This window comes from Hippocampus guttulatus, chromosome 2 (genome assembly GCF_054856545.1).
Source record: "Hippocampus guttulatus isolate MCC_2025c chromosome 2, RoL_Hgut_1.0, whole genome shotgun sequence".
Taxonomy (NCBI): domain Eukaryota; kingdom Metazoa; phylum Chordata; class Actinopteri; order Syngnathiformes; family Syngnathidae; genus Hippocampus; species Hippocampus guttulatus.
The window spans coordinates 15,863,887-15,886,547 of record NC_141262.1 but is presented as its reverse complement, the minus strand read 5'-3'; the positions used below and the strand labels follow the sequence as shown (position 1 = coordinate 15,886,547).

Genomic DNA, 22,661 nt, shown 5'->3' with positions numbered 1-22,661 from the left:
TTAAAAATGCTGGTTGTGGGATAAAAATCAATACGTTATCCTATTAGTGCCGAGGTATTATCGAATAAACTCTGATGTTAGTGTCCCTGGGACTTTTTTTTAAGCATCGACGTGCTTATCACGAGGTGCCCTTGGCGCCACTTTGTAAAAAGCAGGACACATGACCTTAGAGTTCGAACTTATTTTCCTGTGTCTCAACTACTTTCTAACTTGTTTCCGTTTTAGACAAGCCTTTTGCAACTCTTGAGAATTTGGTAATAAAACGTAAACTTCATTCATTCCAAGATTGAATACATTCACCCCCCTCAAAATTCTACACACAACACCCCATGATAATTGTCATTGATTTTTCTTTCTTTGCAAACGTATTTAAAAAAAAAAAGTAATCACATATACATGGGTATTCATAACCATTGCCACGAAGCTCAAAATTGAGCCCAGGCACATCATGTTTCCACTGATAATCCTTGAGAGGTTCCGACAATTAACTGGTGTCCACCTGTGGCAAATTCAGTTGCCACGGGTGACTGTGCATGTCGGAGTACAAACCAAACATGAAGTCAAAAGAATTGTCTGTCCACCTCAGAGACAGGATTGTTTCAAGACATAAATCTACGGAAGGGAACAGAAAAAAATTCTGCTGCTTTGAAGGTTCCAATGAACACAGTGGCATCAAGCATCAGTAAATGGAAGAAGATTTGAACCAGTAGGACTCTCCCTAGAGCTGTTCGCCAGTCTAAACTGAGCAATCGGGGCAGAAGGGCCTTGGTCAGGAAGGTGACCAAGAACCCAATAGTTACTCAGAGCTCCATTTGTGGAGAGAGGAGAACGTTCCAGAAAGACAACCATCTCTTTCAGCACTCCACCAATCAGGCCTGTATGCTGGAGTGGCCAGACAGAAGCTAGTCCTTCATAAAAGGCACATGGGCAGCCTGCCGAGAGTTTGCCAAAAGGCACCTGAAAGACTCTCACACAGAGGAAGAAAATTAGCTGATCTGATGAGATTAATTGCTACCAAAGGTGCGTCAACAAAATATTGAGCAAAGGCTGTGAATACTTAATACACGGGTGTCCAAACTCGGTTCATCAGGGCCAAACTCGGTTCGTCAGGGCCAATCTCCTGCCCGTTTTCAATCTGTCCCTGCTGCAACACACCTGATTCAAATGATGAGGATTGTTCTTATGTTTCTTCAGAGCTTGCCGATGATCTGGTCCTTTGAATCAGGTGTGTTTCAGCATGAAGGGATGGCGAAATGTGCAGTACAGCGGCCTGCGAGGACCGGAATATGACCTGTCTGACTTAATACATTCGATTTCTTACTATTTAATGTTAAATTTGCAAAAACAAAAAAGAACCCCCTCACACTCCCCACATTGTCATTATGGAATGTTGTGTAGATTTTTTTTGGGGCGGAGGGGAGTTCATTTTGGGGTGAGGCTATAACCGAACAAAATGTGGAAAAAATAACGACTGAATATATTAGTTAATCCTGCATTCAAAGTATGCATTCAGTCAATGAAATCAAGTGTGCTGCACTGATTTGTGGGATCAGGCATCGGGCAGTCAACAAAAACAATTGTTTATGATTTTGATTAATTATGTACCTGTATGGTCAATGGAATATTTTTTTTAGATTCTTGTGCAAGGGGAATCAGGCACTTGAAGTCATACAATCACCCCAATTCTAGTTCTGAAGATTGGTATGAATTACTATGAGATTTGATCTAGAGAATGCATGCTGATGACCGGATCGTAGGCATTTTCTTCCAGGTAAATTGGATTTTTCTGTGCATTTCTTGATGAATTAAAGAGAAAGAGTTAGAGAGCACTGCAGCAAATTCACACAAGCACTCGTGTTAATAATGTACTTCAAAGAACAACATTGAGGAGGTCTTGAAATAAATCTGTCAAATCTAAACAAGACAGCAAGTAATGAATATGCTAATATACTCCAGCGATATTTGTATGATTAGCAAAGGACAACAAGACACACAGTTCAGCAGAGGTTAAACTATTCATTCTTCACAAGAGATCAACACCTATCTACACACGCGAACCAACAGCAGTAGAAATCAATCAAATGCACCAAAAGACTCGAGTGTTTTAAAAAAACGCTCTCAACACAAATGACTGTAAACATCTCCAATAAACTGTAAATAAAACAAAATTTCACCCGCTCGAAGATATTAGTTCCTGAGTATCAGACGCCTCAGTGGACAGCAATCGGCTCATCCGTTGTGCTACATGGCTCCTCCCAACAGAACGACCCTTAAAAAAAGGTTGCTATCCTTGTCCACAAACAAATTGCATTTGCAGTTGCAGAACGAATCATCTGGCTTGACGGCATTTGTTCTTTCACAGTGATCCAAAGATGAATTTCGAGTGTGTCTCTTCTTTACGTGACGCAATCAACTCTTTTTATTTCCTTTTCAGATTGATTGGACATTGTCTTGCTTGCAATGGAGCACACCAATCTCTTCTCGCCAACTACGATGAGCCGCTTGACCCCAAGGCCCTCCAGCTAAGGTGCATCTAGTGTAGTATCGTGAAATACTTGATAATCTACTACCCTAGTTGCTCCTTCTGGCTGGAGAGCTTTTTTTTATGCTGACTCTCCGAGGAGTTCTCTGCAAGCAATCTGTGGGAGGAAGGGACTACACTTTAACACCATTAAAATTTGTCAGATAACTACAAAATCATAAACCCCGCTGTTTAACGCTTGAAAAGAAAGGGCTCATGTGGTTCTTTCTGGCTAACAAATCATACTTTGTCTTCATGCCAACAATCAATGGTGCAGATATAATCCCATTATATTACATAGCCAGATAAAGTGGAACCTCCACAAGCCATTCCAGGACACCGGTGGCAATTTAATCCATACGATTTGAACATTTAAGTCTGTTCCAAGGTCGATCGAGAATTGCTGGACATTTTGGCTTCAAAATTCTTGAAAATGATTCATTCACTTTTCTGATTTTCTGCTAGACATTCATCAATAATAGGCAATAAGCTATCATATGCTTGATTGGCTGTTTTATTAAAATGTGAAAAATACAAGAGAAGAACTTTGAAGTGTGTGTCCCCAAGTGATTTAGGAGGAATATTTTTTGACCTCGAGGGGTTTTGAGTTGACTTGACAGCTCCCATTGTAGCTGAGAAACACATTAAATCTCTTCCATCTGTAATGCTGTGCATATGTCCCGTCATTGACTTGGCTGTTCCAAAGTGCTCACAGTGCAGGTAGTGTTCACTTAAACCTACTGCAGTTTGTGCACTTCAGGTGTTGCCAGTCACTTGGCCTTCCACCATGCCTCGTCAATCAGTAATTGTGTGGACTTATGGGCCGACGGCGAGTTTTGTTGGTTTGCTTTCAGCTTCTGTCGCATTTTGCTGTGCAAATCCATGCAAAGCTCTCTGTTTGTCACACAAAACCCACCGAAGATGTCCCTAAATCCTGAACGTTATACATATTGTTCATAGTGGCAAGGCCAAGCTATTCGATTCTCTCTGTTGCGCTCAACTTTATGGGAGACTTAAAACACTGCTGCTTTTATCTTGTGGTTTTCAGGTGGATGATCTCGCAATTCCAACACCTTAATAAATGAAAGGAATTGCACAGTATCCATCTGTCATCCGCCAGATGATTAGCCCATCTCGGAGTTTATAAGGCTGTGGCAATTTTTATCTGAAGAGATGGATTGCAGTACATTGCAGTATGGTGGCCTGTTGGTGGTTTAAATATAAGCTCTTCTGTGTGGTGCAGAGGTTCATCCGCTACTTGAATGGGCTTTCACGGGGTACTCTGGCTTCTAAAGGCTAAAGTAAAGACTCTGAAATGAAGTCACACTACTGCAATGACTGAATGGGTGGCTAAAGGGTTACAGGATATCTCCTGAGCTGCGACACGCCGTTTGAGAGTTTATTTGTTAGCGTTTGTTTATCTTAAGGTCCATGCATACTAGTATGCTCTTTTTCCTCGCGAGCAACACAATATAGTGCACTGGTAGAATGACTGCATTTTATTAGTAACATTTATTCCACTGCTAGAGCCACTTCTGGCCTACTAGTATTAAATATTTTCAGTAAACAGATCTGCACCAAGCCCAACTACTGTAGTAGCCTCTTGGGCCCTACTTGTAGCACCAAAATGCCTGTTAGTAGTTTCGCCTTACTAAGGAATGAATGTAGTTGTTCTACTTCTTAGGACACGGTGTACTAGTACAGGGACGATACCAAAAATGTCAAATTTGAGGCTTGCAGTCTGTATATGGTAGGCCATGTCCTTTTTATGTGCCCCATCAGAGCTATATGTGTAAATGGTCGTCTTAAATTAAAAGTGTCGCGCCGACCTCCTTTAGTGTATACCACTTGTGTAAAACTTGAGGCCCGGGAGCCATCTTCAGCCTGCCATGTTGTTTGTGGCCCAATGAAGCAAATAAAATCTCATGATTCTTACAAACTCTGTCTCATTTTGTCAGAAATTCAAACATCACTCAACATGTGTTGAACACTGATATTTATATTTCATTGTCACTTTCCCCCCCACAACTTCAGATTTTTGAAATCCATTTTTTGTTAAAAATCTTAAATTCGAGGGAGTTCGTTTACACGTAATATGGTGAGGTGATTATTTATTTTAACACGGCTTGCTAAAGGAAAACGATGATGTGGTCCGCAATTAAAATGAAAAATATACTCCTGGAATAACTGCTGAGTCGTTTTAGTATTATGAATTTCTGTCTGCATTAAACAAATGTGGTTGGCATTCAGGTTGACCGCTAGACGGCGCCATTGACACTCAATTGATACCAAGTGGAGGCGAGATATTTTGAAACTTGCTAACAAGCGTCTCATTTGGCGTTTAAAATTAAGAGTGAACTTGAGAGATGTGAGAACGTGTAGCTGAATAAAATTCATTCCCAACCATGTTTCCCTCTGTTGTGAATACTGTAGCACAAAAGATCATGTGACCCGAATTGCATTCAATATTATTCTCGGGACCGTTTATCAACACAACTGCGCCACATTAATCGTACTCGGACATCGTTTCACATTGCTGCCGCTGATACGAGCACCAACGAAGACCTCAATGTGCACCAAGGTGTGTGTATGTGCACGCCCCTTCGAGAGCGCGCGCGCACGTGCCTTTAGTTGACTCGAGCAGTGTTCGGTGGAGGAGATCACAACTTGCCAGCGTCGGAATTGCTCGCGTGGTCGCTGGAGCTCGACCCGCCGAAGGATGCTGGCCCACAAGCTCGCAGTCATCAATCCGGCGCTGAAAAACCGAATCTTCGAACTTTGAATGCTTTCATATGTTTTTACAGACTTTGATATATGACGTTTTTGCCATCGCAGTTAAGTTTTGCTTTCCAACCATGTTTAGTTTAAGAGTCAGCAGTGCCCTTCTCTTGTGCGCCTTCCTCCGGTTGTTCTCCGGGATCGGCGGACAGGTGCCGAATTGCCAGGAGGTCCGCGCTGTGTTTCACACTCTGCACCCGGGATCCAAGTGGGTCCCCGAAACCGCCGTCTCAGGTAACTACCTCGCCCTCAACAGTATATCCGCGAATTTGATCCTGACTGTTAACCACATGTCGATTTAAACGACAGTCCAGCATTCCAGTCCAACGCTTCCTCTACGTACCGTGTATGAGCTCCTTTAACCGCCTGCAAGTAGCAGAAGTGGCACACAACCCAGGCTCCTTAGCTCAAATCTTCCTAACCTGCAAAATAAGATGTTAAAATTCAACTTGGCTCGTTTCAAACAGGAAGGGTGGAAATCAGTGAGTATTAATCTAAGCATATGGTTGATTTCCTTGGCTACTCTTTGATTTTGCTCGGACCAAATTTGACATTAAGTTGTAATGATGGAATGAACACAAATCAAGACTAATGGCCTCCAATAAATTACTGTGATCACGGGCAAGCTCGCTTTCCTCGATAGTGGATACATTTAAATTCACACCAACTTAAAAAACAATTTAAAAAATACTTGGTTAAAACAAAATGACTCAAAGCCTCTAAAACAACCAATTCCGTTTTGGGAAAGGTGGCAAATGTTCATTATCAGGTGTTTGAGTGTCAATGTCCTCCAGGTGAACTGTCACACTCTCCATTCTGCTTTTTCTCTTTGCCAGAAAACATTCTTCCAAAACAGGAAAGAGTGTAGCAAATGTGAAAAGGCTGCAACTTTAATAGCGGGGAAGAAGCGTGACATGCATTGACGAAAAAAAAATTGGCTTGCCCTCTCGACATTTCATATTCATCTCCCATCTGCGGGTACATGCAGCTCCAGCACCGTGTTTTCTCCATGCATGCACTTTTAATCAAACACCCTGCACCTGGGCCAGCAGATATCGAACAGCCGCTGGGGAAAGATCCATAGAAATATTTAGCCTTCACCAATCTTAAAGTCTGTCTCTCTTCAACTAAGGAGAGATAGTTCAAGAAGAAACCTCGCCGTGCTGTCAGCCAAAGGACAGTTTGTCACAGTTGCGGCACGGTTTACTTTTCCACACGCACATGACACCTAGAGTTAAGATATCCTTTATTTGTCCCACACTGGGGAAATTTACAGCCTCCAGCAGCAAGAATGTAGGCAGAAAGAAGAAAGAAGAAAAAACAAACAAACACCGTTCAATTAGGTGCAATATAAATACAAAATGGATAAATCGCAGTGCTATTTACAGTTGTTTTCCACATCATTTAATTATTATTAATATTATTGTTGCTATTTTTTATTCAGCAGCCTGACAGCAGTTGGTAGGAACGAGCGTCGGTATCTCTCCTTGCAGCGCGGGTGTAACAGTCTCTGGCTGAAGGAGCTACCTAGTGCTGTCAGGGCGGGCTGGAGAGGGTGGGAGGGACTGTCCATCATAGCTTTTAGCTTAGTTAGCATCCTTCTGTTGCCCACCTCCTCCAGAGTGTCAAGGGAGCAGCCCAGGACAGAACTGGCCTTCCTGACCAGTCACTCCAGTCTCTTTCTGTCCCGGGCTGAGATGCTGCCTGACCAGCAGACAATGCCATAATGGATGGCCGAGGCCACCACCGAGTTATAGAAAGTCTTAAGGAGCGACCCCTGAACCCCAAAAGACCTCAGTTTCCTGAGTAGGAAGAGTTGGCTCTGTCCTTTCCTAATCAGGGTGTCCGTGTTTGTAGACCAGTCCAGTTTGTTGTTCAGAGGAACACCTAGGTACTTGTAGGAGGTCACCCTCTCTATGTCCATACCCTGGATGTTCAAGTTGCCCTGCTACAATTTTGTTAAAACGTTAATCAGGATGACGTGCCCAATTGGGATATCTATTTGGAATTATACAGTATATTCTAAAGGGACTACCGTAATTGCTTCTGTCTGTCAGCTCGACTAAAACCTCTGCAACACCCTTTGATGTAGCTTCAAGGAAAGGTTTAATATGAGGTGCACCAGTACCACCTAATAAGATCCAATACAAATGTTCCATTTTGATGAACACTGTAAAAGATAAAAGATATTAAAATAGGATGACATTATCGTGAAAGGTGTTCCCTGCTGTTTTCCTTAAGCAGCTAATTTAAAGGTGGCGCAATTAGATGCATTGCCTTTGGACACCACATCAAATGTCAATGAATAATAATTCTTGTTTCATCTAGAGTGCTTTTCTAGATGCTCACTGATGCTTTACAGCAATGGGAAAACAAATTTGAGGAAAACGTGGTTTTGTTCAAATGTTAATATTTCTGATAGGCAACACGGTGAAACAGCGGTTAGCACATGTGCCTCCGATGAGAGGTCCTGGGTTCGAATTTCCGCTCTGGCCTTCATGCGTGGAGTGCATTTCCTCTATGGGTTACATAAATAGGGTCGACTGAAAACTCTAAATTGCCATTGGGTCTCAATGAGAGTCAATGATTGATCTTCTGTATGTACCATGAATTTGGCTGGCGACTAATCTTGGGTGTACAAAAAGTGACATTCTGCTCCCTTATGACCCGAATGAGGAGACTCGGTAGAGAAAATAGTGGACGGGTAATACCTCTGACAGCGTCAATCAAAAGAGAACACTATGGCTACAGAATGTGTTGGATTTCTTTAGATTGGTTTTGTGGACAGTGATAAACAAAACTAGATATTTTAAGTGATATGTCTACTTTTTCTTTTTCCATTTTCCATTGTATAATGTGTGTGTACAGTACACACTAAGACACCCAACCGAAATGTGTGGATGTGAAATGAGTGAAGAAGTGAAAGTGCAATGATGACTTTGTAGGAGGCTTCAAATGTCCTCTCACACAACAACAAACAATCAATATGACATTATTCCAAAGTTTCCTCGCGGGAGGTCAAAAGAACATGATTAAGGGATAATTATCCGGATCAAATGTCAGGCAGGCAGCTGTAGAGGAATAAACAAGTCTAATGAAATATTTTATCTCATTTTAAAAAACATTTTATCTTAATGTCCATAAAGTTTGGGGTGCCACTTTTTTTTTTTTTTTTTTTTTTGTCGTCTGTGCTGAAACAAATACTTTTGTCTTACATGAATGAAGATGGCAAAGAATCTTGACAAATGTGCACTATTGGACCTCAAGATGAGAGAGCCGCCCTTGAGCCTCATCATATACCTCGCAAATGTGATAAAAACCCTCCCGAACTGTTGTACAAACATACTAACGTGCAGCCATTTATGGTTATTAACAATGTGTTGAATGTTAGCTCTCCTTCACAGGAAAATAGTGAACTAAAGTGATCCAATGTTTGTATCAAGTGGTCGGTGGTGGTGTTTCGCTTTGCCTTATAAAACCCAACTTGAGAACTGTGTTTGATCAAACAATAGGTTTCGGTCAACACTCAAATTTAACCCGGCTTTGGTGGTGGATGCTTCTGTTGACCACTGTAAGCTTTAAACTCATTCTTAATTATAGTCAGCAGCAAAGAACAAACACCCCTGCCGTCGACACGGCACCAAAACTAGCCAAAAAGTATGACAAATGATGTACTTTAAGTCTAATTCAGCACACATTTGTCTTTGTGAAAATCTCTCTTTAATGATGCAAACTTTTCTTCATTCAAATCCAGATTGGTCTGAATGACAGAATCACATTTCCGGTTTTTAAATCACTCCTTCATTAAGTAGCTTAAAGTAAAGTAAATAAGAAAATCAGGAACACTTACATTTTTAAATTAATCCCATTTGCCACCACATCAATATTGAGGTTGGTTGTAAACGGTGTTGTCTAATTCCTTCATTCTCTCTTATTTGATTATTGTTTCTAGCTGTGAGCAAATATCCCATGTGGTTTAAGATTACACCGGTAGTTGATCTATAAGGTATGCTCTCAATGAATACAACTTTTAATACCTTCTGTATATTAATACCAGTCCTTTTCCCTAATGTGTCATCATTAAACTTGCATCATAGTAATTGTGTAATTGGTGCGCAGAAACTGAAGCGGTGCACTGTTCTGTGGATTAAATTTGTTAGACATGTGAGAGGTCATCCTCAAGCTCCTTTCCTTTCTGTAAAGACACGAGTGGGATTGTCAGGGATTTTTAATTATTTTTTTGGTCGAGTTAGCCTCAAGTACCCTGAAAAACCTTGACGGCTGTTCTGCATGTTGAATTGTTTGACCCCCCACCTCACTTTCACTATATTGATTAAAAGTACAGAATTGAAAGGCATCACCTTGAGCTGAGTTTGTATGTTTGAGGGATTTACACGTCAATTGGCATGTACGAAAAGGAATTCATATGCAAGTGAGGATTTTGATCCCCGAATTTGATTGACCTCAGGGTCAATGACGTGTCAAGCCTCTCAGACAAAACAAAATCATGCAACATTGACAAAGTAGGGGGACCAAATCTTACCACAATACGAGCTGGTGCAATCAAACTCACAGATGTTTTTGGATCAGAAAATGATTTTTTTTTTCCATTATGATGAATTTAACTAGTAAAGCGCATTTATCATCTGCCCCTTAACGTGTCTATATTGTCTGATTTGAAAGTTTCATTCCAGCATACTTCCTCTGCATTGTTTATGCTAACCATGGTGTTGCTGACAGTTTAATAATTTTCCCCTGCAGCTTAAAATTGAGTTGATTTTTATCAATTGGAGACCATCGTCGGTATTGCTTCAAGGTTCTCAGCGTGCACAAAAGATGTGTGACAGTTTTATTCCCTTATTCACTGATTAGACTGCGCTCCTCCACCAGGAAGGGGAGTCGGTTGAGATCAGGATGTTTGGTGAATTGTTTTGCAGTGTTGTTCTCTGATGCTCATTAATCAGTTCCACTGATGCATCTCTGGTGCATCTCCTCACAAAATGGTCATCTGCCGTCTGCCATTTATAGTCTCAAGTCTGTTTCTCAAGATCAATAGCTTGAAGGGGCCAATAGGCATTCACCTTTTTAGGGATCTCCAAACACTGTCTCAGGTGCCAAAAAATGTCTCTTTTATAAGGCGAAGGCAATACTATTTATATCCCAACATAGCAGTTCGGCTGTTGAAAAGGACTTTGGATATCTGAATAAGCAAAATAAAAAAAATGGATGGACTGATGGAATCAGTTGTTTTGATTTTGCCTTTCTAGCTCACCACAATGAATTTGAAACAAGATAGTCAAGATGTAATTGGAGTACCCACGCTCAGCTTGACTTGAAGAGGTTTCACAAAAATTATTAACATTAAGGAATGACTGCCTATTTAACAATTTAAAAGGGTTAAAACTGTCATGCCATCTAAACACTGAAATACTGTTTTCTAAAACAGAGGACATTTGCATGTGCAAGTGTGTCTCATTCATGAATAGACAGCGGAGAAAATGTCTTGGCAAAGTTCAACATCATCACAAAGACTAAAGAATGCAGATTGTTAAAGCATTAATGTGTTTCGGCGGCCCTGTGGTCCAGCGGTTAGCGCGTCGACCTCACAGTGCGGAGGTACCGGGTTCAATTCCAGCTCCACCCTCCCTGTACGGAGTTTGCATGTTCTCCCTGGGCCTGCGTGGGTTTTCTCCGGGTCCTCCGGTTTCCTCCCACATTCCAAAGACATGCATGGCAGGCTGTTTGAACACTCGAAATTGTCCCTTGGTGTGAGTGTGAGCGTGGATGGTTGTTCGTCTCTGTGTGCCCTGCGATTGGCTGGCAACCGGTTCAGGGTGTCCCCCGCCTACTGCCCGAAGGCGGTTGGGATGGGCTCCAGCACCCCCCGCAACCCTTGCGCAAAATGGATGGATTAATGTGTTTCTTGTGTTGGAGTGTCCAATTGGCTCTCTGCTTGGCTCTCGACAAAGGCGGACGCTTCTGCACTGCTCCCCTGCCCTCCCACCTTTTTTTTTCCCTGCTCGCCACTTAGTCTTGTGCAGTCCGGGGACACTTGCTGCCGGATACGCCCTGGATCCATGGAGAAAGTGGAGACCGGTGTGCCTGACAGTACTGTCCGTGGAAGACGTGGAAGACATCTACATTATTGGCCTTTTGATAACAGGTATGCTGCTGTTTGGTGTTGGCAGCTTGCTGTTCTATCGCAAAATTCAACCGACGGGAGCAGCTCTATTGGAAGTGAAGAAGCTGCCGGTCACTCTGGATGGCTTGGCGCGAATGTCCAACACTCAGACTCAAGCGGTGACTGAGCTCAACCGCAATATTGTTGCGGTTTGGAGCGACTCCGTGCGATCGATAATACCATGGAGACGTTGGAATTTTCGCTTCGAAAAGGAATTGAGGATTGGCTGATCGGCGCCAGTGAGAGATACAGACCAAGGACTCAAGGCAGTCTGGAATTGTTGGCGGCCGTCTCTCCAAAACAAACAACGCTATCTGGCCTTTCCCCTGGATGGAAATACGCATGGAGTCTAGGGCCCCCCGCCACCAACCCCCCTCCTTCTCGGCCATGGACTGATAAGCCGGGACTGTCTTCATGATGAGCAGACCTCGACGAAGCAGCTATGACCTGTACACGCATACACATACACAACTGGACAACCACACGCGCATACACATCCTTGTTATCACCGTCTTCATTGCTCCGATTCTTTTTCCCCCGTGATGTGGTTCGATGATGCGGAGCGCAACGGTGACCGTGCGGCTGGTCATCGTCAGCCGTGTCGCGGTTACCCTACCCCCCCCCCCCCCTTCCCATTCACCCCCCCCCCCCCCCCCCCCCTTATACATGTTATGTCTTGTGACTTGTTGTAACTGTCTAATGCTTATTCATGTGCTAGGGTCTTTTTATCCTGGACTTAAATTATCCTCGGAAGAGGATAGTTCGAGCGTGGTTTTTTTTCCCTCTCCGTACCCAGCGTTTTTCCTTTCTGAATTCTGATTGTAATTTCCCCATTGTGGGACAAATAAAGGATATCTTATCTTATCTTATCTTATCTTGAACTGGGCTGTGTTTTTATTACTGCAGTGTTTGGTGCGGTTTTGTATGGGGATTGACAAAAGTGACTTTGCAACACTGTCTCATCGCTCCAATTACCGGAATCACGCAACATTCATCTTAATTGTCTCTCTTCCTTCAGATGTCAATTTCTGAAATGAATTCCAGTTATTGTTCAGCTACCGTGCCGAGAAATATTCTTAGTTTATCCACGTTTGAGAAAATTTTGTGAGCCCAATTAATTCTTATCATTCGATGTGTAAACGACCGAGGGAATCACTTGGCAACTGCACATTTCAACCTCGCCAGTCTTACCAGCGGTCGTGTTATCTAAGAACATGCTGGCTTTGTTTGTCTGCAAGAAACACTGCTCCTGGCTCCCAACTTTGTGGGGAAAGAAAATACTTTTGATCTCACTGAAGCCTTGAGTGGTCCCGAAATTTCTCTTGACCAAATTGATCTCTGTGGGAAACAACACGGCGCAAGTCTCCAAATGACTCATATTTTTAGCAGCTGTTTATTTTTCCCGAAGCAACACTGGCTCAAAAATCTCAAGTTTATTCAGGCAGGATCTGGTCTGATGACTGCTCTGATGGTGTGCGAGGCAGAAACCGTTATAAAATTACACATCAGTCGCAGTTTGGCTTCTTTCCTTGTACTCATCAAGACTCAAAGCCTCATGCCCCTGTTGATTTCCTGCCAGGTGCTGACCTGCAGGTTTGCCAAACCAAAGGCCCCGCCTGCTGTTCTAAAAAGATGGAGGAGCGCTATCAGTTTGCCGCTCGCAGCAACATGGAGTCCGGCCTGCAAGATGTCAGTGCTCAACTCAAGCGTATTATCATCCAGAATGCTGCCATTTTCCAAGGTAAGCGCTGAGTTGACAAATATCAAATACGTGCAATGGTTTCAACTTTAGAAGCTTTTATGGGACAATTACTGCACTGGTATCCGTAGCTACATCCTCAGACGCACATTCACAATGTAATGTGCCCGTCCGTTCTAGAAGCGGCAACGTGTTGCTGTTCAAATCAAGGATTCTAACAACAAATGGGAGATTGTTGACGAGACTTTTGATGTCGTTTGGCTCTGGGAGGCAGACGTGTCGCTCCGGAAAGGGATGGTACACTTCCACCTAAGACTGGGAGCTATACGGTGAAAAACAGCAGAAGTTCAGACAGCCACTCAAGGTGAAGAGGTCAGACAGGTGGTGAGATAAGATAAGATAAGAAAACCTTTATTAGTCTCGCAATGGAGAAATTCCCAATTCACAGCAGCAAAGTTATGAAAGCAAGAAGTAGAACAACAAAATATAGGAGCTGCTGGAAAGGCAGCCACTCTCGCGGCGCCATTTTGAAGTCAAAATAACAAAAATAACACAACACAACACATAGGACACAGACAGTCGTGCAATCTTCACCAATTTTCTGCATACACTTTGTTGTCTGAAGCAGTTATAGATGAAAGAGGAGAGGATCAAAGTGTCCTTTCTCCAGTGGATCAGAGACGTCATGCTGAAAATGTGCACAGGTCTGCTACAAGCTAAGTTTTGAAAGCAAACACGAAGCTATAGCGTCCATTGACGAAAAGAGATTAGTTCACTTCTCCTGTCCCACGTAATCCGCTTCAAACTCCAAGCCGCGACTCCTAGCTCCAAATCCGCATCGGCGCTCCGCGCTAACGCTCCTTTCTTCTCATCGTCGGCTCCTCAAGACTTACATCCATCCAGCCGCAGACCGTTCAACAGCACAGATCTCTCCGCTGAACAAAGCGGGGCTGTGAAAAATGCTGCCCATTACAGGCGCAAGACACAAGCGCCCCGGGACTGTCCAGCAACGACAGTCAAATGGCGCCGACATTCCTCCAGTCAAAAACAGTGCCGGTATACCCATGCTGCCGAGAAGGCGCAACCACCAAGCACAGAGTCTCCTCCTTGATGAATGTCGTGGCCAAAAAATGCTGAAAAAAGTCCACATCAGGTCCACACGAGGTAACAACAAACACAAAGTGACAAAACAAACACAAAAAAAAAAAAAAAAAGCAAGGCTCGTGAGAGCACTTGCTGACGGCTGCCTACTCGGGCGCCATCTTGACTTCATATATATACACATATAGATGACGCGTAATGTAACTCATTCAAAAAGAGACTTTCAGTATTGTAGTCCTAGAAAGCACAATGAACACACACACACACATGGCGAACAGGCTGGCCAAGTCTCCTATTGATCTTTCTCTCAGCATTTCATGATCGCTAAGCACAGTGAAACTGCCTGTGCGGTCAGGTCCATAAACATTGGAAATGGACACCATTTTCATGTTTTTGGCTCTTAAAACCGCAATGGACTTGAAATGAAAGAACAAGGTGTGCTTTAACGCCAGACGTTTTGATTTCATTTGCAGGTGCAGTATTTACATCCAAATAAAGTGCAGGAATTACAACAGTTTGTACATGCGGCTCCCACTTTTTAAGGGATCAGAAAATGGATCGTTTTCTTTATAGTCAATTATCAACTTGAAGGAGTTACAACTGCCAATAAGCCATAAAATCCTGTCTGGGTGTAACAAATTGATGTACAGAGTCTTACTATTGTCGAGGGACACTTCATGCGGCTGCAAGACCCTTTGAGACTTTTTGTGTAACGGGTGCTATAAAATGCTTGCATCAAAACTTCTTCACCGGGTTTATACCTCTTTATGTGTAGAGAACTTTGGAATGACACACACACACACACACACACACGGCAATTAAAACATGGGGTTTAATGGGGACTGTGCGGTTTGCTCGACTTGGTTGTCCACAGCTAACAACATTAGAGAGCGCTGTATTTTCCTAGACGGGGTTCAATACTAATTGCTTTAGTGAAGGGCTGCAGAGAGCTCCCAAAACATCCCACCGACCTGAAATCCTTTTAACATCCTGGCCTTATCTGTCTCCCTCTACTTTATCTTCCTCTTCTTCCTCAGACCCTGTCATCTTCTCTTTCCATGTCTGTCTCCGCCAATGTATTTGACTTTCTCTTTCTCCCCCCCCCCCCCACCCCCACCTTTCTCCCTCTCCCTCTTCCTTCATGTGTTAATGCTACCAGTACTGGGAATTATATTCTTTGCTGTTCTATTTTTTTCACTTACTCCTAGCACAGATCAAAAGGCTTCCGCTCTCCACTCATCTATCTCCCATCTCAGAGTGTTCCAGCTCTGCACCTCCTTCTCCTTGTGGCTCCGTTTGCTTTCGCCCACCCTCATTCGTTCAGGAGAGGTGGCAAAAATGCTCACACTCTGTATTTAAGTAGAAGCAGAGATACCTGTTTTAATAATAGTTTGGTAAAATTAGTAGATGGATTGTATCAACTCCTTCAATAAAAGTAATAAAGTCCAAAATCTAAATGAGCAGGTTCAGAGGAAAACTGTTGATTATGTATAATACACACACAATAGTTTCCCTCTTTCATTAACTTGCATAGTGGTTGTAACTGAGAAGAAATAAAAATCACTGGACAGAGCCTTCCTGCAAGTAAATATTGACACATTAGTCAGGACTGAAATGGCAACTTCACAAATAGACCGATACCCAGTGTGAAATCTGGCCCTGTTTAATTGAACACAAAGCCGTCATACTTGATGGAAGCTACGATTTACTGTTGTTTGAATGGCAACAGGTGGATACACAAGTTTAATTTACCTCTTGCCATCTAATGGCACTAGCCTTTTTAATTGTGCTGTCTGCCACCATACATCACTCGCATAGATGGATCAACCAAGAGATGGAATCAATAATAATTCTTCGACAAATTGAGTGGAATTGGATCTCACGGCACTCCTGATGATCAGCGCACACTAGTCTGCCACGGCACCTTGGTTGGGCATGACGACTTCAATACTCGTCCTTGCTTTCAGACCGATGGTTAGGCATAGGCTGCGATTGTCTGGCAACCGGTTCAGAGTGTCCCCCGCCTACTGCCCGAAGACGGCTGGGATAGGCTCCAGCACCCCGCCGCGACCCTAGTGAGGATTAAGCGGTTCGGAAAATGGATGGATGATTAGGCATAGGTAAGATGTTAGGCCTTTCTAGTAGTGTACGGCGCTCACATACATGCAGTATGCCTTCTTTGCTCTTTGGCAATCTAATGAGCCCTGACTAATATCTTGATGGTATATTGAGGAAATAATGTGCATTGGAATAATTGCAGCGCCTACTCTGATTTGTGATAGACTCAAATTTCATTTTGATTCCTATTACCGAGATCATAATATCAACTTCCCCCGCGTGCCATGATTGCCTCACTCGTAATGGCCCGATGCTTTCAATTTTTGTTCAAAATGAGAATCTGCAAACCTGTTCTGGGTGCTCATCTTTAGAATTAGAAATGAGAAGTCAAAGTTGCACATGCTGGGAATTTAATTCCATAAATGAATTATGAATATTCTGTTAGAGCGTGTCAGTCAACACATAATGTAGCGCAGTGAAAATGACGATACACAATGTCATTGCAGCTGTCTGTGTCAAGGCTGTGGGAGAAGTCGAAAATAAAAGTTACAACAAAAATACTTTGAATTAGAGGTGGTTGATACAACGATATTTGATGGTGAAGGACTTTCACATGTTAACGATCTCATGAAGCTGAAAGATCATGACATTGTCTATAGGGCACATTCTATCCAGTTTAGCTCTATTGAGGCCCAGAGCCGCTGACGTGCACCCGTACAACCAATCACAGCAGGCATAGTGAACTGTACAGTCAATGTCCTGTTTATTTGTATAATGGAAAGCCAAGGCTCAAAGCCTAAGTGAAAAAGAATTGGTCCCAAAAAATAAAATAATTCCACCTCCATAGTGTGGACTTGGTTTGGCTTTTCCCTCATCGGACAAGGCGCAAACCAAAGTTATATACAAAGTTTGCAGAGACTCCGTTCGGATGTCGGATGGCAACACGACAAACCTATTTAACTTTTTCGGGTGTTTACATACATTTTAAATATGTTTTAAAATGTCAGTAAAATTAGTCAAAAAAAAAAAAAAAGAATCATGATGAAAACGTGATCGTGTTTTTTTGCCATATCTCCCACTCATAATTTGACTGTAGTTTTATCATACAGGAATAGTCAAAAGACCATGTGATTGCTATTACCATGTCACGTACCTATGACTGCTGCCATGTGCTACTGGTAATCATTCACGAGTCATTGACTGATTATTCAGACAATTTTTAAAATGCCATTTTGCCTACATTAATTCCACTACAGTTAATAGTAATAAAACAGACTTAACCACAAAACATTCGGCCTTGAGATGACACATACAGTATGTGAGTCTCACTGCTTCAAATGTCAGTGCACAGATTTTTTTTCCTTCTATTTTTCCATTTGCCTGATGACCTATTGAGACTGGTCCTTCCTTTGCAATGCTGTAAGTGTGGCAGCAAAAAAAAAACAAATAAAAAGCAAAACACACTCCCTTTAATAGTCAGTAAACTGTGACACGTAAGCTGAGGTCTCGTGTGAAGTTACAATATGATGAGTGTTCACTTCATAGTTGAACGACTTCAAAACGTTTTTTTTCCACAGCCCATCGTGATTGAAGGCAGCATGGTAGAATAGTTGTTAGCATGTTCACGCTCAGTCAAGAGAGCAGCACCTTCATGTGCAGTGGAGCAGGCAGAATTTGTGTACCGGTACATGTGCTTATACAGTCCTTGGGTAAAATGGCACATCCACAGACCACAATCCTGTCGGCTCAGTTTCATCACAGTCCATTGCTCCTTTTCAGCCGGCGGGGTAACAATCCTCACCCTCAAGGCAATCACAACCAAATCCAAGGAGCAAACCCAATTAATAAACATGAGATGACAGGATTGGCCTGGATTGTTATAATGTCATGCATAGATATTTGAGCATGTGAGTGTGATATCTGCTTTAAAGTGGGGCAGGCCGGCCCAGTCCACCAACACGCTTGATCAGTGAACTGTTCTCAAGGTCAGTGCATGGATGACTTTGGGTACCTTTTAGGCACAGACAATCTAGTAATGTGTTTTTTTTTTTGTTTGCGTTTCATGCGCGCACCAGCTGCTTTCCTGTCTGGTCTCATTCAAAAGCATAAGATGTACAGGATGCGAGCCATCCCAGCATGCAAGCACATTTCACAAGCAGCTACCAAAGACTGGTAATACTGTGTAAAGGTTTGAAGTCAATAGATTAGATTTGTACTGTTTTATCTGTTTTTAATTACAGTACAAAAACACGGGGAACATGTTAGTCGCATCAATGACCCCCGCCCGGCCCGCCCACAAAAAAAAGAAAATATGTACACATACTTCCAGTGTATGGAAAACCGCATACGAAACAGGATCACTGTGTTGTTACAAAGTAAGCCAAGCCCATCCTTAAAAAACAAATTACCCTTTGATAAATGACGAGTGATAGAAAACGTCAAAAACTGATGGTCTAAGTGGGTTTTCGTCCATCGATGTAATCGTCCCTAAACAGGTCAGTATCGACGGAACTTCTCATTCCGTCACTAACAGACTACTGTTTCAGTGACGGCTGATGGAGACACGCGCCGCCCGACTCGCATCATTAATGTTTACAGCTGTAAACAAGTTTTGGAGCAACATATGCTGTCACTCAAGCAGTATCTTTTTCATTGATGTCCCTGCTTATTTCAGCAAGATGACACCAAACCACATTCCGCATGCTTTGCAACAGCATGGCCTTGTAGTAAAAGAGTGCAGGTCTTATACTGGCCTGCCTGCAGTCCAGACCTGTCTCCCATCAAAAATGTGTGACACATTATGAGGTGCAAAATCTGACAATGAAGACACCGGAATGTTGAGCAACTGAAGTTGTATATCAAGCAAGATTGGGAAGGAGTTTGACCTTCAAAGCCTCAACAATTAGTGTCCTCAGTTCCCAAACACATATTGAGTGTTTTGTATAAAGGAAAGGTGATGTAACACAGTGGTAAACATGACCCTGTGCCGGCTTTTTTCGCGCATGTTACAAGAATCAAATTCATAACGAGTGGCTTTTCGAATCTTGTTCCGAGCAGCTACTATATTTATTATCTCATTAGAAACCTCAAATATTCAATTGTCTTTGACCCGCTGTGGCCGTGGCCATGGTTGACCGTGACAAAAAGAATTCCCATCATGTGTCTCCAATAGTGCTGGATGGACATTTTCAGCGCTAGTATGTCAAAACAAGATAAAGCAGGAGGTGAATGGTGGAGAATCTTGGCAGGCTCTGGTAGCCAATAATCCAAAGTGGACCTCGGTGTCCTCCACATCTCTTCTCTTAATCGGCTCGTTAGCTATCCCCTTGACCAGGGAATACTGCAGGTCAGTCTTGTCATCATCTCCTTTCCTATAATACCTCCTTTGCCTCACTTCCACCATTCAATCATTTTGTCGACCGAAGTAGTTTCCCCTCAGTAATCCAATAAAGACTGGTAGGTTGTACAGTATGCATGCTGCGTGAAGTTGTTTACGTGCTGCCCTGGGCCAATCTAATAACTTAATGATGTGGAGAGGCACTTTTCCTGCGTCCAATGGGCTCCTCGGAGCATCGTTTAGCAGACACAATGGGGTACACCAACCATTACCACAACTTCTTCCATCAACTTGCAATTTTAACTTGAACCTAATTGCCGTTGAGTGCGTTTTATCATGATGCCCATCACGCATTAGTTTTTTTTTCTTACGCTCTCTCTGGCAAACTATTGTACAAAGTAATGCTACAGTATGTGGTGTGTGCATGCTCCCAATTTGAGTGCACCAATTTTGCTTGGAGTTTAAAGGAGTCATCAAGGAGTGTTTCTCAAAGAAGTGAAGTGCCTGAGAGAATATTTTGAGTGTGTAAGGAACAACATAAAAAAAAAAACTGCACCTGCGAATCCAACCCAACTGTGATTTTTTTCCCCTCATTATCCATTTGTGGATTGAGTCAAGAAAATCTGGTATGCGTCCCCAGAGGCAAATGCAAAATTGATGCACTTTGTCACTCGATTAAGATGACAGACTTGGCACAGATAGTCGCTGACAATATGTGCCCTGTGTGTTTTCATCATTATGCACATACATAAACGCTTATAATGATAGTGGTTGCGTTCACTCAAGGCCTTGAGGCACAAACACTATCAGAAACACAGACTTAAATTTACAACTTAAATGAAGTGGAAATAATTTATTTCGAACAGTGTATTGTCTTCATTTCATTGCTTATGACTTTGCCGCGAGGCTTCCAGTCCTTTGTAGGTATTTCTTTTTGTTTTTTTTCCGTCCGATCAGATTTCATCTTTGATTTGCTGCCATGCACATATTCTTTCGTCCAGCGCCTTCAGGGCCTCGAGTGCAGGCGTCGACCACACGTACACCACTGAAATCGCTGGCTCTTCTCTTAGTCAATCGGTTTGAAGAGTCACCTCCGGAAAACCATCCGGCTGGCCCTGTGACGAGTGTGTTTATCCATCTTCTTATTGGTTCACTACAATCACTTATGATTGGTTCAGCTCGATATGCGGCCGAAGCTTGATTTTCGACAGAGGACGATATCGGATCATCATCGAAAATTCCCTTTCAAGGCGTACTCTTTAAGAAAAACTGGACTTTATGAGACTACAGTATTTCCACTGTAAAGTGGCCTGTTTTCAATTCTGAATTGTTTTTTAGGGGGCGGGGCAATTTTGGAGTAGTTAGATTTTTAGGTCCTATCACTCAGCCTCCAGTGTCCATTTGAAGCAGTTAAGTCTCTGACAAGAATAGGAGAAAGAAAACACATGAGCTTACATTTATGTATAAGAAATGGTTACATTCAAGCAACATTTAAAGCATTTACGGTGATTGGTTGTTACACATACTTACATATTTATGTACAGGTATGTATGACAGTAAGCAGTGGTTCTTGCTTTATTGAACACATTTAAAAACCTTGAAAAAGCATTGCCCCCCTCACACAGCCTCTTTCGTTTGCTTGTTTTATTTGATTTACAGCTTTGAATGTTTTGATGGTACGATGTAATTTTCTTTCATGTTTTTAAATGATACTGTACATAGTGACTAATGCACCGAAGCTTGATTTGTAAAAGGCCAAAAAGTGGACCAGGCCGACTAATATCTGTAGCTAGCTTTGTTTTCATCATGCAGGCTAGTTAACTGTGAGGGATGTGGGGGATCCTTTTTCATGTAATAAAGCTAGCCTTTAACGATTATCATGTGAATCATTTAACACGTTATACCCAAATATCACTTGGTTTTTATTTAGTGTCAGTGCTCTCATTGTTCATTGTTTGGCTTCGCAAAAAGTCTGTCTTATCCCTACAGGCTTTATGTAGGTTGCCAAGCTCTCCTGTCTCCACAGGAGGCCTCGGCTTCCTTCTTAGCAACAAAGCTGGCACTCTGTTGAAAGTCCATTTAGAATGTACCTTTTTAATTAAACCCTGTCTTTCTATTTGACCAACCCAAACATGACGGCTGTCTCTCTGTTGATAATATTTCAGCCGGTCAGCACTGCATGGGGTAAAAATTCTTCAAAAGTGGAATTATGAAAGAAAAGAGGCTCTGTGAGACACGCACACACTTTGGCCTGCTCATCTTACATGTGCGCTTAACAAAGGGTGGCTTCTCGTCTGAGAGTGAATGTGTTGTGTTGTATTCATCCTGAGCTGATCTCTGCTGTGAAGGATTTGCTTGTTTTGAATATGAAGGAGGAATAAGACATTCGGGTAACTTTTGTGAGCATTTCTAATGCTTTTAAAAGTGTTGTCATAATTTCTCTCTGATGAACAACAACGTCGGTGGAACAAAAAGAAAAATCAATGAAAGTAATGGGAGTTTTAGAATTAGCCTGTGTAAGGCAGAATTGGAGGACATGTGTCCCACCCATCAAATTTTAAATAATCCACATACAAAATACAAAAAAAAAAGTATTTTCTGAGTAAACATTTACTTGTCCTGAGAACAACTCTGAAAAACAAAGAGCTGAAAAACAAATGCTTGAAAATAGTTTAAAAAATACCAAATAAGTCTAGAGTACCGCCTAAAATGCCTGTTTTTTCTTGTCCCAACCTCCATCACCAAATTGAATCTCAAATAAATCCGTCGAAATGAAACTTAAATTTCACAATTTTATTTTGTCTCTTGTACCCATTGGAGCATTTGTTTTAATAAATGTAATATTTTAAATAATAATTACTCCTGGGATGTGTGTGCAGCAAAATGCACGCATCCCTGTTACCATAGCATTTTTAGCATGGTTGAAGAAGAGGAAAGCAGTGAATAACATGATACACTGTATTTCACATTATGAAATAATCTTCCA

At 42.3% G+C, this 22,661-nt stretch overlaps 1 protein-coding gene across 1 annotated transcript in view; it reads left to right on the top strand.

The window, feature by feature from the left end:
- Positions 1-5,065: 5,065 nt before the first annotated feature.
- The window catches only part of gpc3 (glypican 3), a 98,666-nt gene continuing 81,070 nt past the window's right edge, over positions 5,066-22,661 (top strand). Inside the window, exons 1-2 of the mRNA XM_086138831.1 lie at positions 5,066-5,533; positions 13,060-13,221. Coding sequence (XP_085994957.1) covers positions 5,314-5,533; positions 13,060-13,221 — 382 coding nt within the window. The 5' untranslated portion in view covers positions 5,066-5,313. The remainder of the gene's footprint in view (positions 5,534-13,059; positions 13,222-22,661) is intronic.